This window comes from Balearica regulorum, chromosome 15 (genome assembly GCF_011004875.1).
Source record: "Balearica regulorum gibbericeps isolate bBalReg1 chromosome 15, bBalReg1.pri, whole genome shotgun sequence".
Lineage (NCBI taxonomy): Eukaryota > Metazoa > Chordata > Aves > Gruiformes > Gruidae > Balearica > Balearica regulorum.
The window spans coordinates 15,629,384-15,647,278 of NC_046198.1; the positions used below are offsets into that span (position 1 = coordinate 15,629,384).

The 17,895-nt window shown below is 36.8% G+C and overlaps 1 protein-coding gene across 2 annotated transcripts in view; it reads left to right on the plus strand.

Annotated features, from left to right (window-relative positions):
* USP42 (ubiquitin specific peptidase 42) overlaps positions 1-17,434 on the plus strand; it is a 19,950-nt gene extending 2,516 nt beyond the window's left edge. For both annotated transcript variants that reach the window (XM_075767191.1, XM_075767192.1), the window contains exons 2-17: positions 1,510-1,747; positions 2,508-2,708; positions 3,907-4,017; positions 4,181-4,283; positions 4,446-4,513; positions 4,676-4,746; positions 5,261-5,343; positions 7,577-7,688; positions 8,079-8,219; positions 8,399-8,499; positions 8,955-9,093; positions 9,774-10,508; positions 10,886-10,974; positions 11,625-13,127; positions 13,613-13,905; positions 16,653-17,434. In XM_075767191.1, the coding sequence (XP_075623306.1) occupies positions 1,519-1,747; positions 2,508-2,708; positions 3,907-4,017; positions 4,181-4,283; positions 4,446-4,513; positions 4,676-4,746; positions 5,261-5,343; positions 7,577-7,688; positions 8,079-8,219; positions 8,399-8,499; positions 8,955-9,093; positions 9,774-10,508; positions 10,886-10,974; positions 11,625-13,127; positions 13,613-13,905; positions 16,653-16,693 (4,020 nt within the window). In that variant the 5' untranslated portion in view covers positions 1,510-1,518 and the 3' untranslated portion in view covers positions 16,694-17,434. The remainder of the gene's footprint in view (positions 1-1,509; positions 1,748-2,507; positions 2,709-3,906; positions 4,018-4,180; positions 4,284-4,445; positions 4,514-4,675; positions 4,747-5,260; positions 5,344-7,576; positions 7,689-8,078; positions 8,220-8,398; positions 8,500-8,954; positions 9,094-9,773; positions 10,509-10,885; positions 10,975-11,624; positions 13,128-13,612; positions 13,906-16,652) is intronic.
* Positions 17,435-17,895: the final 461 nt, after the last annotated feature.

The window sequence follows — 17,895 nt, forward strand, 5'->3', positions numbered from 1 at the left end:
AAATTAAAAAATATGTAAGGCTTACCTTGTTGGTCAATATAATGCTCAGGCTTTTTTGTGATAATATTTTTCTGTTCGCCTTTCACTGCAGTCTTGATTCTGGTTTTTGTCCCACAAATATGCTTCAAATGTGTTGTTGAAAACACTTTCCCTTTCAGTTGGGGAGAAGGGAGATGGCAGTGGTATCTGCAGTTTGAAGACTGGATCTTATCTGAAATCACTGAGCCCAAGAACCATCATCTTAGTCTTCCAAATGGACAAGGATGCCTTCATTTCTTAATAAAATGAGAGGGAATTTTCCAGTTGTGTGTATTCTCAGAAATGGAAAATGTCTATAGAGTGGATTTAAAATTGAAAGTTTAAAGGGAAAAAGGTCTAATTAAAGGCTTTGCACATAATTAATATATTGTAGGACTAGAAGTTCTCTAATTTACTGTGCTTCATTTAATCTACCGTAAGTTTTATCAGTAGCAATCAAGTTGTGCCATAAATCTGAAACTGCTTGATGCTTTGTTCTCTCAGTTATTTCAGTGTAACAAAGAAGCTTATGCTTTAAACCCTCAGTTAAGTTTACAGTTTCCCTAAACTTAAAAAGGCCCTATGTGCTATAGTAAGATAGTAGCAAAAATTTACATAGAGAAATTGATAACTGATCATGTAATTATTCAGCATCTTACTATGCACACACAATTACCCATATTTAAAGAGGTATCATCTTGAAACCTAATCAGCATTTTAAAAAGGACTTAATATCAGTTATTGCCTTTGTCCTTGAGGGCTGAGGGTTTGTTTTGCTTGCTTTTTATGTTCAGCGTTTCCTTTTTTATAGCTTACATTCCTCTGTTGTTTTGCCAGGGAAAAATGTACAACTTTACATCAGTAGAACTGAAAAAGAGGCTTTTTGGTTCAACTTTTTGGATAGTAAGAGTTGTGAATGCGATAGGTGCAAAATACCGCAAGTACTGCCGCCAAAATTGTATCTGAACAAATATTTCTTGGAGAGGCAGAAGCAGCCCAGGCGAAAATAAATTTGCAAGTGTTTTCTTGCTCTCTTTTCCCAAGGTTTCTTAGAGCTATATCCCATCCTCTGTGTCTCAGAGGTGTGTGGCTCCCAGGAGTGAAAAGATGGGCCAGACAGCTCCTCCTGGATCTCAGCAGGCCAGCACTTGAATGTGCCACTGCTCACAGCTCCTTTAAAAAAAAAAAAGGTCTTCATGACTGTAATGAATTAAAATCCCATGAAAGTGTAAGAAATATCATCAGTCACTAGCTCTGCAGAAGTTAAAAGCAATATTGATACTGTTTTGATGGCAAATTCTGTTTTGTGTGTTTAGTTTTGGGTTGGGTTTTTTTTGTTGTTGTTTGGTTGAGGTTTTTTTTAAATTGTCCTTATCAGCTATTTACAAAGTTACTTCTTTGAGACTAAGTGACAGGATTTCTCCTATTCTTTTCTTTCTGGAATGTTTCTTGACGTTCTTCTGTCAACCAGAACTTTTACCTCTGTTACAGATATGAACAATGACCATAGTTAACAAGCCAAAATCTTCAAAATCTAAGAAATCGTCATCAAGGCGGTCTGACAAATCTAAGAAACCCCGTACTAAAAAAATGACGTCACGCACCGCAAATTTGGGCCGGGTACCACCTGCAGAAGATCCAAACAAAGTCTCTGTGGACAAAGGACCCGGAGGTGCTATATATTGTAGATCATCTCAAAAATCTAAGCCTTTTGCCCAAAGAGATCTAGGTAAGTGTGTCTTTTGTGTCGTGTTGTGTGTTATCTTCAAAACAAAACAAAAGTAGAAAATGCACTGCTATAAAATGGGACTATGACGAATAAGGGCTTCAGCGGTAGACTCCAATTTTGTGAATCTCCTAAGGCAACTGAAATGACCGGTGTTGCAAAACTTAGTTTTATCTACTTACAATCTATTTGTAACTTAGTTTTGATATATTTACAGTCAGTTACGGGGAGCTTTTTACGATACACAGACTTATCCAGGTCTTTCTGTTATGCAGAGAAAAGTACGTTTTACCATTGCTATTCATGGCTTCCATCATTCACGAGTCTTTGAATGATAACACTGCTCAGGAAGAGATCTCATATCTACAGGGTTACCTTCTGTAGTATACCTACCTTCCTTTTTCTTCTGTCTTAGTTCTTATATTTATTACCATATAATTACGAGTTTGTGGTTTAAGTTAGAATAAGGGCAAAAAAAGAATAATCAGATTAAAGACTACCGGTGGAAAGAAACCTGGCAAAAGTTACTAAATTAGAGCGGTAGTTTGTCTTGCTAGAAGAATTAAAACAGATGAATAAACCAGCATCCAAAAGAGTGTGTCGACCAGCAAATTCGAGTGGCAGTGTTAAAGCTGTGCGTCCTATGTTTCTGTCTTTTGGTGTAAAGCTGGTTCTTCTGGGTGCTCCTGCAGTATGCTACTTTTTAAATATCCTTTTTCAAACAAAACCAATAAATCTCTCTTAAAATATAATTTTCTTGCAGTTGTTAATGATGGAATTGCCCCGCCACAAAGGATTCTTTTTCCACCTGAGAAAATTTGTATGGATTGGCAACAAACACAAAGTGTTGGAGTTGGACTGCAGAATCTCGGCAACACGTGTTTCCTTAATTCTACTCTACAATGTTTGACCTACACGCCTCCTCTTGCCAATTACATGCTTTCTCTTGAACACACCCAGTCGTGTGAGTACTTTCTACCATTCTTATAAATCTGTTGGACTGCTCGGAAGGTGAAAGAACAACAGTGGTTCTGTGAAGAAAACTCCTAGTTGTCCAACTGGATCTGTAGAAGCTGGCTTTGAACAGTATATTAACAGGATGCTCAGAATAGCGTATAAAGTGCATTTGATCGTTTAGCACACCATGGTAAAACTTCAAAAAAAGATCATTTCTTGCTTCATGTGAATAATGAAGTGCATTGTAAAGTAAGGCATTTGATGAGCATTTGGCGTTTGGGTTTCCTGCTGGTAGAAAGGTGATAAAATTTAGGATGTTTGCATTGTAGATTCTTAGTCTTTGCAGCCTAGATGCGGTAATGCACTAATACTGTGATAAATGGTATGTTGACTGTTGACCCATTAAAAAAAACCCCAAAACCTCCCCATCCTAGAAAGCACTGTGAGCTAATCTCTTATGAACTCAAATAGACATTTGTGGGGGACTGTATTAAAATTTAGACTGATTTTATTCTAAGTAAAATCTTGTATTTTTTAAACCCTTGACTTTGTGTTCTTTGAATTTAATTTTTAGATTTGAATTTATTTAAGCCTAGGAGCCTCTTTTCATATCGATATATGTGTATTTTTACAAAGGCACCTGTATGCTTTCTAGTCTGGTATCTTAGTATTTATTCCTAGAAAGGTAACTGTGTTTTCTTACTATATATAAAAATTATTTCAGTTAAGAACCCTGTTGAAAAAAGGAGGGCAGAAATACTAATACATACATGACTTTAATCTTTCCTTCTCCCAGAGGATTCTTAGCTCTGTGTCATGTAGCTCACCTAACAGCAGTGTGCTGAAAATAACACACATTCTCTCTTAGTGCTGTATCATCAATGTCGATATTGTTTCCTCATATATATTCTGCAGGGGAGTTCACGTTCCTGTCAGCCTGCAGAAAAAAAGACATTGCAATAGTTACTTAGATTTCTCGTCAGAAAATGCACTTTAATACAGACTTAATCGACATTTTTATTCTGTACAGTTCTGTGTAACAAAATGTTACAAAACTCTTGGGATATTGACACCTTAGGAGAAGAGATTGTAGCATGGAGAATGGACATTGTACCTATAACTTAAAGATTATTAATTTTTTTAGGGTTTTTTTGTAGCAAGGTGTATTTGAGTAGACTGGGATGCTTTCTTCTTCCACTCTTCAGGTCATGAAGAAGGCTTCTGTATGATGTGCACGATGGAAACTCACATTAACCAGGTCCTGTGTTGCTCTAATAATGCCATCAAACCTACTTCTGTTATCAATGGCCTTAAAAGTAAGTAATTTCAGATGTTTGAGGGGTTTTTTTTGTATTTTTTAACTTTTCAAAGAATTATTTGATGGATATAAATGATTTCTTTAAAGAAGAGAGATTTTTAGAAATACGAATTTTCTTTCATTTTATATGAGATAAATACAATAACCTTCTCATTTATTAGGAATAGGAAAACATTTCCATTTTGGCAGTCAAGAGGATGCACATGAATTCTTATGCTTCACTGTTGATGCTTTGCAGAAAGCTTGCTTGAATGGAAGCACCAAGTAAGCATAAACGAATTAACTTTCACATCTTCTCTAGCCCCTCTTACTCCTTTATTTACTATAATACATTAAAAATCTATGTCCTTGGTTTTCATAAAAACTGTTTGAAGAGTTAACTCTGTGCCTTAAATCTTCTGATGTCTGATTACAATTTATTTCCAGATTGGACAGATCTTCTCAAGCCACCACACTTATTTATCAAATATTTGGAGGATATCTAAGATCCCGAGGTACTTTTTAAACATCTTACTGTCCTTTGAACTGGTCTGTGTCTTTTTGTCTGTCTGTAGTAAAGGAGTTTGTAGTTTGACTAAAGTAATATGTATTAATAATTGAAATTTGCACAGTTAGTCTCCTTCACGTGTTGTTAAGCATTTGTATTTTGATTCCAGTAAAGTGCTTGAACTGCAAAGCAGTTTCGGATACGTACGAGCCCTTCCTGGATATTACTTTGGATATAAAGGTAAGATGTTTTGTGAATATGGGTCGAGATGTGTTAAGACTTGTAGAGCTTTCTAAATTAAAAGTCATTTTACTTAAAAACATACTGTTAAAAAAAAGGAGCTTGGTGGTGGATGGGAGTGGATTCGACTTTGTTCTTCTGTGGAAGCCATGTAAATGGTCTCCATGTTTGTATTGGATTTAAGCTGGAAAAATAATAATTATGTCTACACGAAGAATGATACTATCATACTTATGTTGTTAGCCTGATGGGTTTGGTGGTTCTCATTATTGATGCCAAGGCATGCCACAGATGTTGTCTGTGGCATTGCAAAATTTATTTATTTTGAAGTAGAATAACTTTCAAATGAGCTAAATGCTCAGCATACTCTGTTTCTGCCTCCTCCTTGACAGCGTTTGCTGGTTCACAGTAGGTCACTTAAGTATGAACTAGCAAGGTTCTCTCATAAACTACTAGTAAGTGTTTGAAATTTTGCATTTCCAGTGACTTAGTGCCTACTTTCTTCTTCATCCAGGCAGTTACATCTGTCACCAGAGCTCTAGAACAATTTGTGAAACCGGAACAACTGGACGGTGAAAATAGCTATAAGTGTAGCAAGTAAGATTATTACTAATTACATCTTAATACAAGATACGTGTTTAATGTATTGCATGACTTGGAACAGAAGTTATCTTTTGACTTCGTTTAGAAATAAGATAATGAGATACAGCTTTGTTGTTCTTTCATTTAGTTTTGTTTATACAACTAATACGCTGAAATCATTCACAGCTTGGAAAATAGTCCATTTGTTTCTAAGAGAGTAATTTTTGTGTTTCTGTTTGAATATTTGGAAATAAAATATAAGAATTGTGGCCATTAGCTCACATTAGACTTTTATTCCTATTATTGTCTACACTGGGGCTTGCCAGCCTTCGTAAGTGTGAAGTTGCACACTGAAATATCCATACGGCCACAAGTTAAAAGGCATGCCCGATAGGTAGTGGTGAGCTGACACGGAGCTAGGGACAACAATTTGGGGCAGGAGGCAACATCGGCTTCCTGAAGGTCTTAGTGTTTACTGTGAAACAAGGTGAGATTGCGTCTCGATGTCAGTGAACAGATTCAGTGATAATTAACATTCACAACCTCTGCTGGCTCATTAAGCAATGTCTTGCGCAGTTCTTGAGTTGTAAAGCCTGTGGACTACTGTTTGAAATGAGCCACCCTAAACCTAACCTGTGCTTAGTGAAAGCATGTGGAGTTAAGATGTCCTGTATGCTGATTGCTATGTGCAATGTTTCTACATACGTAAGAGCATTGAACGTTTGTATAAGATATTTTGGCAAAACAAGTTGTTACTCGAACACAAACTCAAAAAGCAAAGACTGCCATGCTCGGTTCTATAACATTCCTGTCTGATCCTTGTAAATGAAAAATGCAATACCTGATTTTTGTTCTTGAAGAACTGTAAGTTAATTAGTACATTTGAATGCAGATGTTGAATAAAGAGCATCCAGTACGCTATTACAACAGCTTAATCTCAGGTTCGTTTTAGTCTCTGGATTGTAGTAAAGAACATGTAATGTATGAAGAATTCTCATAGTTTACCGAGTATGGCTGAGGAAGTTAACTGCGATAAGCACCTCACATCTGAATTGCCTGACCCTTCATTAGTGTGGGGTGTGATCAGTTTAGTCACGCATAAACCCGGAAGTTTCAGTGTTTTTGTGAGCTTAAAAAAGAAAGGATTACCTTACGTACAGTATCTTTTCCATTGCTGGTAAACTATTCTATTACTTTTAAGTTTTTCCTAATTGACATTTTCCTTTTCTACATGAATTTTTCTAATAAAGATTACTGCCACAAAATTTTGTATCTAATTACAATTTCATAGAATTAATAAAACACTTTTTTTCTTTTTCTCTTTTTTTTTTTTGGCTTGTTCTGGGTGTGTCTCTTCTTTTGTTAGTAGGTATTCTTCATCGCTTTGGAATTCTCTGCCTTGTATTTTGACATCAGAATTTGAAAAGAGACTGTTTAATTCTTTTTATATTTAATTCTTTCTATTTGTTAACTATCAGCAGTCCTTTTCTTGATGATGTAAACTGACGTTGCAGTCTTTCTCTGTGCTAGTGGTGGAGTTTCAGGACTTAGCCCATAGGTCCTGTCTTTGAGTGCGCAATGCAACCAACTCACAATTAACAATTTTGTTTCAAAGGACTGCAGGTGGTTTCACAGTCTTTCCAGGCAAGCTCAGTACATGAAGACTTGCTGCTGTCCAGTGTCTCCCTCCTGCACAATGACTGTTTCCTTCCATTGTATTTTTTTACATTGATACACGATCCATTTTGGAAATTATTTGCAGTTTCTAGTCCTGAGGACCGAGACTCTCTTGTTCCACTTTTAATATTTGCTTTCCAGCAGAAAGCTTGAAAGAATGTATCAAGGACATGTGTTCAAAACAGCCACTTTGGCACAAAAAGAAACGGTAACTCGCCTTGCATTCTGGTGCTGAGCTCTAGTGAGTCCCGCTCCTGCTTCACGCCGAGTTGTTGGGAAGCCTTACTTTTTTGGCATAACAAAGATACATACTCAGATATTTGCTTGGCTATCAAAAGATCATGTTCTAAATCCTTTATTCTTTGTTCTGTAGAGCTGCCCTCTTATATCCTGCTATCTTCTCTCTATTAACAAACCTGAAATGCAGTGTATGGATTTATGAAAAGAAAAAACATATTATGCAAGTAAATATCATTCAAATAGCATAAGCATGTGTGAGAGATGCAAACTTGTTTGACTTTGGCTGGGGAAAGAATATGCTGCTAAACATTTGTCTGTGCTTGTTTTTAAGGTGTAAAAAGATGGTTCCTGCATCAAAGAGGTACACGATACATCGTTCTTCCAACGTTCTCACAATATCACTGAAAAGATTTGCAAATTTTACAGGTGGAAAGATCAACAAGGTATATTTACAGCTGTAATGCAACTTTGTCTTATCGGAATGGGAGATTTCCCAAAGATGAATACTTGTTTAAAAGTTAACGTTTGCAGGCAATCACAATAGACTAATACCTATAGTCTAAGAAAAGTCGATATAACAACTGTGGCTGCTTCTTTTTTAATAACGATAAAGTTCTCGTCTGGCCGTAAGAGTATACCTTAAAGAGCTAATTCTGTAGAAAACAGTTCTCTGCAACTTAAATTATTAAATGTTGTTTATGAGAATAGGTATTTTTAAATTAATCAAAAAATATATTTGTATAATCCTAGTCTGTGTTTGTAGAAGTGTTTTTCTCAGGCTATTCCATGAAGTATTTCAGGATAATTTTTGCATCTTCTTGGTCTGTGTTTAGGATGTAAAATACCCTGAATATTTGGATCTTCGAGCATATATGTCCCAGTCAATTGGAGAACCACTCATCTATGCTTTATATGCAGTTCTTGTACATAGTGGTTTCAACTGTAACGCAGGACACTATCTCTGCTTCATAAAGGTAGGTATCAGCTTGATTTCTGACAAAATATTACCGGTAACCACTGTTTTTAGGGGAAAAGGTTGCATTATATGTTTTGTTTGATTTGTTTTGGTATGTTGTGTTCTGTAGTGTTCTATGTGCGATGTCATTTGGAAAACACACAATTCATCTAAAAATACCGTTGTCTTTATTTGCAGGCCGGTAATGGACTTTGGTATCGAATGAATGATGCCTCAGTAGACCTTTCTGATATCAAAACAGTTCTCAATCAGCAAGCTTATGTACTTTTTTATATCAGGTAACAACAAATACTAAATGTGTTCAGAATATATTTACTTTCCTGTTATTGATATTTTACTTCTTTTCAAGTGTTTTTCTTTCTGTCCTAGGGAAAGATTACTATTTGTATAATTCAGTTCTAACCTGAAATTCCCCATGTCATTTATCTTTCATTGCTTGGCCATAAACGGCTGCACTTGTGTACATTGCTATAGATCTGCTCTCTGTAGCTGGCTGATTTAGAAAAGAGGAGAAATTAAAGCCATAGGTGGTGTAAGGAAGAGTTATTGCTCTGAAAAGGCTAGTCATTGTAGGAAGACTATTATCTAATCTTCAGTTTGTTGTCTTGGTTGAGTCTTCCGTATATGTCTTCTGTGTCATATAAACTGTTCCTATAAAATTACAGGATGGGTTTTAATCCAAGAATAGGCTGAAAGAAAACCTCTAAACTAAGATTACTGCTCTTTTCCCAAGGCGCTATGATTTGACACTTGGAGAACGTGCTTTTTACTTACCAGCACCGTCTTATCCCCGTTCATTCCTTGGTCAGCGGGGGGCTAATAGTAAACAGGCTGGATTTATGGGACCACGACTTCCTCCTCATATGATTAAGGTAATTTGAGGGGGGCAGATAATAGCACCAAATTGATAGTGGGTTTTGGTATGGGGCTTTGCTCTTGTTTTTTAGCATCTGAGTTTTATTTTCTCTCCCACGCTGCAGCATTCTTTATAGCCGTTGTGCTACAGCCAGAATTATTCAAACAGTGGTTAATCCTAAATTGTGCAGCCGTGCTACTTCGTTACTTTACACTTCCAACTCAACTTTCTAAAGCACTGAGAACTAGGCTCTTGAGACAGTTTAAGTAGTCTATTAATGCTTAAATGATTAAAAAGAAAAAGCTGAAGTGATACTGATGGGGTTGGGGGGGGAATCTTTACTGAGGCAATGAAAACAAATTGTCTTGTTCCTGACTATCAGAACAATTATTCTCATGTTTTCAGCGAATGTTTAAAGGGGAAGATAAATATATTTGGGAATAGCTTTAGTCAATGTCAGGTTGTTTGCGTGGGTTTCAGAAATGATGCTCTTTTGATACCAATATGCAGTAAACCAAAAGCAGGAATTAAACACGCTTGTTGGACTTACATTTATATTTGAAGGGGGCTGTTTTTTCTTCTTAGGTGTTGAGGCAATTTGTAGAAGTATTTAGTAGGAAAACTTTGTGGTTTAAAACTTGAAAATGCTGTGTGTTTGCACGTATCCATCTTGCAATCTCTTCTTTTGAAATACAGAATTCAAGTCGTTTAAATGGAAATGGACCCCTAAAAGAGGATCCAAATACCGTTGGTGTCACCCTAAAAAGGCCGTCTTCAGCTCCGCCAACAGCTTGTGTTCAAAACTGGGCAATTACCAGGCCTTCAATTACCGATCCATCCAAAAACCAGAAGATCACTATCAGTATTCATAACAAATTGCCTGCGCGTCAGACTGTGTCGCAACCTGACTGTCTTAGCAGTGCTGCGGAGGATGAGGATCTAAGCAAGCCTGTTCCTTCATCCACAATTACAAATTCTTCTGCAGCAGAGTCTACCTCAAATGCATCTACAATGTCAGTTGCTACTAACATTTCCAAACAGGAAGTTCCTGATGAAATTTTTGTTGAGCCAGCAGTGAATGGAAATCCTAAACTTAGCTCTGATAACGCAGTCCCTTACAGTGCAGAATCTTCAGGAAAATCTGAGGAGTCAAAGGGCTTGTTTAAAAGGAATTGCAACATAATATCTTCTAATGGAATTTTGATTGGAAAGGTGGTCCGTACATTGCAGAATTCCCATTCTTCCTGTCAGAATGCTGAAGAAGAAAGATCCCAGCATGAGCTGCCAAAAAATGATTCACTAAATGGTGCTATTAGTTTAGATAACGAAGCTAAAGAAAATGGACTGAAACTTGACGATTCCACTTGCCAAGTCCAACCTGTTAAACCCTCTGAGATTTTCTTTTCTAAAACAAATGGATTGCTTGAAACAGTGAGTTATGTTTATTCCATCTAGATTTTCTCACCTATGATGTATTCAGGAGCATTCTAATGTTCCTAATTCATGTGAAATACCGAGAAAACACACAGCACAAATTTCATCATAACGCTTTGGGCTGTTATCCCATGAGAATTTGCAGAGCTGAGCTGACGCATGAGAACATGTCGGCTTAAGAGAAGTTCAGCTGAGATAATACTTGATAAGTTTCATAAATTTATGTTTGGGGGGGTGAGTGGGGTGATATGTAAAATGGGGATAGCGCATATAACTCAAAGTGATCTTGTTTAATGTAGAAATTTTGCAAATGGTAGTTTTCTACTAAAGATAGTATTTTTTTGTGTGTGTTAACCTCTGCATTTTAATTGCAGATGCCTATATCTTTGTCGCCGGTTCCTCAAGAAATAATCTTAGAGTCTCTCACATACAGCCAGTTGAACAGCTTGTCAGAGGAAATAAGGTAAAATGAGTACACTCTGATTAAAACAAGATTTCATACAAGTTTATTGTTGTTTTACCTGTTTACTAATACTATTTAATAGCAAGATTTAAATCAGTACAGAGAATTCCATGCTGTACATCTAGCATTGCAAACATCTGCACTGAGCATATATTCTTCCGATATTAAATATAGGCGGATGCCTCTTGGAAAAAATTTGTTTCTTCATAGAATATTTTTCCATTTTTTTCCATTGTCTGGAATACTTTTTCTATTCCTCTTTCCATTTTTTTCCATCCTAGGATGTGTAAATGTAAATTCCCACCATCTGCTCTCCCACTTGGGGGAGAGAGGGAAATCCATGTGTTCACTTTTTTCTAGTTGGGGGAGAGCAGATATCATGGGTTTTACTATTGATGTGATTCAGAGCAGCAAGTGGAGGGAGACAGACGTGTTGGGTGTGTTGGGTTTTTTTAAATGCGATTCTTGCAGAATCAAGAGAAAAAAACACCTCTGGGAGCTGAGGAAGGTGTAAGAAGAGGTTTCAAAAGGGAATGTCTTTCAGAGTTTTCCAATAGCCACCAATTTTTGTACTTCATGGGATTTTACTCCTAACATTCATCTTTTAAATGGACTTTTTCAAGTGAAAAACTTGTTTTTATTTTGTGCAGTGTCCCTGGACCTCAGAAATCATCTGAGAATGATGCTCTTATGGAAACTGTAGTGATGGAAGCACTGTTTGCATATGAAGAATCCAGAAAAGTTCCTTCCAACTTTAGCTGTGAGGTTGAGAATCTTTTTACACAATCAGATTCTGAAAACATTTCTACCAAAGAAGATGATGGTGAAAGTATTATAACAAAAGCTGATAATGCACATCCCAATATCAATGGTCAGCACAAGGTCAGGAAAAAATCCTTGGACGCTGAAGATGAATTCCTGGGGCAGTGTGAGTCTGAAGAAGGGAGAGACAAAGACAAATCAAGAAGATCAAAAGAACCTGAACTCATTTCAAAAGAAAATCCTTTGTACATCAAAGGGTCTCCTGAGAGCGAAGAGAAATTAGGGCAAACTTCCTCTCTAAAGTCTGACATTGAATGTAGTTCTAAAAAACTTGCATCACTAGATATTACGGAGAAATGCCAAGATACAAAGGACATTTCTAATAACTACGTAGAGGTACCACCTGTTAATGACTCTTCTATTACAAAGCTGGATAAAGTTTTGGAGAGTCAATTTTCTAGGGAAAGTGAGGGACTGAGTAATAAAAAATGTGAAGAAGATAAACATAGGAAAAAATATAAGAAAAAAATATATGACTCTAAAAAAACTGACAAAGAGCACTACCGAAAGAAGAGAGAAAACTCAGACACTGAAGAGAGGGAGAAGGAGAAGCAAACCAGAAGCAAACCAGATGATCATGCCCACAAGAGGAGGTGCTCTCGCAGCGTGGAAACGAATAAGCAAAATCGTCATAAGCAGGAATATTGCAATGAAAGCAAGTACAGATCTTCCCATAATGAAAGAAACAGCCCAAATAACGGCAAAAGCTCAGGAAAATATTCTCGTTATAGATCCCGAAGCAGAGAAAGAACAGAACAAGACAGGAATAGGTATTATCATTCCAAAGGAGAGAGAACTTGGAGCAGGGAAAGGTACTACCAAGATGAACCACGGAGATGGGAAAAATGCAGATACTACAACGATTATTATTCCTCTCATGGAACAAGAGACGGTAGAGAGAGAAAGTCTTCTTACTGTGATAAAGACTTTGACAAATCAAGTCAAGCTTACAACAACAGGTCACATAAGGATTATCATTGCAAAAGCAGATGGCCTCACACCACACTCTCTAGAGAGGAAGATGTACATCACTTCAGCAGCCACAGAGCAAACTTCCACCACTGTTCAGTACCTCAGCAGCAATCTGAAAAATACCCTCGCGAAAGGCATGCGCTTCCACCCGTGTCAGCTCATTCAAATCTTGAGGACTCTTCCCGGGAAAATGAGAAAGAAAAACTAAGAAATAGCAAAAGGAAATACGCCCACACAGAAGGAAGCGGAAGCGAAATAGAAAAGAAATGCCGAAAGATAGGTGACCAAAGAATGAAAAAATACAAGAAGGTCAAGAAGAAAAAGAAGTCCAAAGATAAACATCGAGAGAAGGATTACAAGTAAGCAAGGATTCCAGCATAATCAGCAATTTTTCCTAATTATTTTCTGGGTGTTTCTCATGTCTGCCTTTTTTTCATTGTTTCTAAGTTATCTATATAGCATAATCTGGCTGGGGATCATGGCATTAGGTTGGTCAAGTGAAGATAGGAGAGAGATTGCTGAATTGTGTTAGAAGACTAGATCTGGACCACGTAGTTAGAATCACATCTGCACACCGTTCTTGATTAGATTTACAACATTCTTTTTTTTAATTCCACGTATTCTACAACTAGCCACTGTTAATGATTTGTGTACAAACCAGGACCTATTGTCCTTCAATCTGAGGGCTTAAGTTTGCTGCATCTAAAGTAAGTTAGATGTGCAGAAATTACCACAAAATAGCTGACACACTGCAAGTCATCACCTGTGGTAAAATAAATAACGTTTCATATATGCATCGAGTGCCACATCTGTTTTTCTATTTTAACTTGCATGTTTCCTTCAGACTTTATGATTTGGATTTCTCTGTGCTCCGCTTTGACAATGACAATCGCAAACGTAAGAAAAAGAAGAAAAAGAAGAAACACATCAGGAAACTGAAAGGCTTCTTGGAATATTTAGATCCGCGTTTCCAGAAGAAAACACGGGAGAAGAAGGAAGAATCCTGTCCTCCAGGCAGCTATTTATGTGAGCAATACAGAAACCAGGGCAGTAAGCAACCCTACAAGGAAGGGAAGCCTTCCGGTGCAGGTGAAAGCAAGAAATACAGCTCCATCGCATCCAATGAGTACATTAAAGGTAAGGGGCCACAGAATGTTTGCAGGATTCCTTTTTCTTCACATTGACGTTATTATTTAAAAAAATCTTTAAGTGCTTGTGTGGTGAAATCTCTGCTTTACATCCTGGCTTATGAACAGTCTGCATTAATATAAAAAAAAGTTGATAGGTGCTTTTTTTTCCCCCATTTTTAAATGACTGCTAGGAAAGAAAGTCTGAAATAAAACTGCAAAGGGCTTGAAGGGCAAGTAATTTTCATTTGATGTGATGGCTTAAGTGGTGAACAAGTGGGAGAGATGCAAGATGCCTTATGAAAAACTAGGAAAAAAAAACAACCCTTGGGCAGTTGTATCTTGACAATCTAGTAGGTGAAATCTAGGAGGTTCAGTAATCAAGGTGGAAGATGATGACATGAGACTTCCAGGCTAGTAATGTTGTAGTGAAACACCATCTTCCTAAAAAAAGACTGCCACAGTAATTTATTTAAATGAAATACTATGTTCGGCTATTTTATAACATAGAAACAGTGCTGACTGCTTATTCAGAGTAACATAAGTTGGTGACAATACTGAAATATTGCTGTTGCAGATGTAGATCTGCCTCCTCCTAAGCACCCTGAATTCACAGTTGTTAACCCGCCAGAGGATGCTTCACAGTTTAGCACCTGGAGAGTATCTTAAATTCCTGCTATTGTTTTATTTACTCGTGGGTTTTTTTTCTGTTAGTATAGGCTTAAAAATACAGAGAAGTGGGCTGATGAAACAGCTCTTTCCCAATTTTTAGTATTAAAAAAGTCAGTTCGGTGCTTATTATAAAAAAAACTAAATACAAACTTGAGTGCCTGACTGAATTTACACTGAACTCTCTGCTGTTGCTTCTCATAGTCCTGACTTGGCCTCTCAGTAGACAAAGCAGTTTAAATTAATTAGCTCTGGAATTATGCAATGAAGAAGATTGTACACTACAACAAAGTCAACATCTAAAATAAAATTTGACAATATTTCCCATTATTTTTTCTGAACAAAAGTGTTTATTATAAAAATAAAATTATAAAATTTATAATTTAAAAAATTATAAAAATTATAAAAATTAAAAAATAATTTGTTTATTATAAAAACAAATGCCCATGAAGTAACATAAAGCCAGTCCCAGATAGATATTTTAATAAACAACCCCCCACCCAAATCTATTTTATAACTGAAGTAATCCCTGAAGCAGACAGCTCACTATCCAAAAGCAAGTTTTATTTTTAAATTTTCTACATTTTATACCTACCCGCAATTTAATGAACAAGATTGTCACTATTAACCCAATCCTTAATAGCTCAGCATGGAAAATGTCATTCTGGCATAAACCCCAAAAGAATTCCTCTTCTTGCATTACAGCTGAATGCATTTCATAATTTGGAGAGGTTTAATCTTAGAAGAGATCTTAATTTTCAAAAACTTCATGTGGTTTCCACATTGCCACAGTGAGTAGATTCTTGCACTGAGAAGTTTGCTTAAGGCAAGGAGGAAATGCATTTGGGGGAGGCGGGGGGCGGGGGCAGATTTTAGGATATAGACAACGGAAAGTTTTACTCTGAAAATACAGTATGGAGGGAAAACTGATTGTTCAGACATTCTTGTAAAATGTGATATATTTCTGTCTTTAACAAGGCAAGTTTAAGAAGCAGGACTGAACTGAGGCCTTTCAAATCCTATTGCTGTAAAAATAGACTTTTTTTATGATACTAATGTCAAAATAATCCTCCTTGCACTAAAAGTGTCTCTGTTCCAGCCAATAAATCACAAACTGAACAGGAGATGCATCTGCTCGAATACCCGTTTGGCTTTAGTGAATTCTCCAGCCAGCAGGTGGCAAACTCGGTTTTTACTAAACCAGCCAAAAGTACAGTAAAAAATGCAATGTCTTACATCTCATTACCTAAGTGAGGGGCATTAAGATTACTGGGCTACGCAGGTGAAAGAGATCTTCATTGATAAATACGACGACAGTGCCCCACCTTGATACTCTGCTTGCAACACAAGTGGGACGGGACAGCTGTGACAAGTGATGTTTTTCAGTCTTTGAGAATTTTAGTATTTCAAGTCCATTGCGGAAGGACAATCTTTCTGGAAAAAAACGGGTCTCAAGTAGTACTTTCCAAATGATGGAATGTAATCTCAGAAAAGGCCATTTTGGCCTTCAGTGTGTTTTACACCAACCAGCCAGAGACAGAGTAGGAACAGCAGAGAAGGAATTTTCACCAGGTGCCTTTTCACCAGGACTCATGTTACTTTGAATAAATCAATAAGGATGAAAATAGCTAGTGGTAACTTGTGAGTTAAGAAAAATCCAGGTAGCATGGAAGAAGGAGCAGCTGTAAAGCAGTTGCTTTCCTACATTCCTACGTGTTCTCGCCAGCGAGTTGCTGAAGGTATCTGGTTTTGTGGGTAAGATTTGGCCAGCCTGACCACAAGACGGGTAGTGAAACAAGGATGCTGCCAAGGCAGAACGTCAAGTAAATGTCATTTACCCGAGGTCTACTGTTTGCTATTAAAGTGGGTATCTTTACGGACTGTTAGGACACAGTTGACCACCGTTAGCGTAGAATGGAAGTGCAGTCAGTTTAAACGTGAGGATGGCACCTGCTGGAGCCCAGGAGTCCCAGAGCAGAGGGAGCACATGTAGAGCTGAGACTTCTCCTTCAGAAATCAAACCCCCGAGACACAGTTTCACACGGAATGTCGTGGCAGGGAGTGATGTTGTTTCCTTTTGTCTTTCAGATGCGGAGTTGACTGACGGAAGCCTTCAATGCTCAAACTAAACCTACCATTAAACCCAACAACTTTTTACCATCAAAACCAACAACTTTTTACCATCAGACCCGACCTTACCAATATTGATCATCAAACTCAACCTTACCGATATTGACCATCACAACTTAAAATTTATTATCAAAACAATTACCATCAAGACAAAAATCCAGTCATAAGTGGTGCTTAACATTTCTGTACAGAATTTTACCATGAAAGAACTTTTTTTTAGTTTTTAACTTGAGACTTTCTTTTTTAAAATATACTTCTAATCCAAAAGGGTGGAAACTTTTTACAACTGCTGAACATTGTAAATTACCACATAAATATCTCGCTGATGTGAGATAATGCCCTGGAATAGACCATCTCAAATGCTGCTTAATTACAGACTCAGGTTGACTTTATGTTATTCATGTAATGTTACTCCAAGTTAGACATCTGGTGCAAGAGCGACCAGGAATTATAAAAATTGCAACTGACAGTCTGTATATTTAATTTAAAGACTTATTTAAAATTTCACAAGCTCTCAAATAACTAGAGTTTGCAAGAGCTGCATCTTTTTTCTGTGATGTCTGACACTAGAAACTAATTTACTTCACGTTTGAGTTATATTCAAGATCTGAAGAAAATCTTCTGGTTTTCAGCATTGTGAAACAACGAATATGCAGTTCTGAATGTATCTCTCAAGACTATTTGTATACTCTTCCATATGTTTTTATTACATTTTCTTAATATACTGTCACTTGTCTTAAGTCTCAGTTGTCTGTTTTGTCTCTCTAAAGTGTCTAGTTACAGACAAATTCATACTGTGATTTTTATTTTTATTATTAAATGCTATCAAACTGTGATGCACTTATTATTCACTGGTCCTGCATCAGGAGATGAGTGGGGAACCTGTATTAAATACAGTTCATCTGAATAATCTGTCTGGTTTATACAAGCTGTGTTGTTCAGAGATGTCTAAAGTTTGATCTTTGTTTTTTTAAAGATAAAAAGCACTTGCCCCACTGTAAATATATAGCATGTAAAATTTATATAGTATATAAATACAGCAAAGTTAAAATGGATTTTTACTTGAGTTTTACTTGAGTTATTTAACATGCAATATGTCATGTGAATTGACAGCTTTCAGAGTGTGTTTGATACTCAAGAAATCAGATCTTCCTTTCAGTGGTAGGGGAGAAGATGCTGTTGGTGTGACCCAGAGAAGATA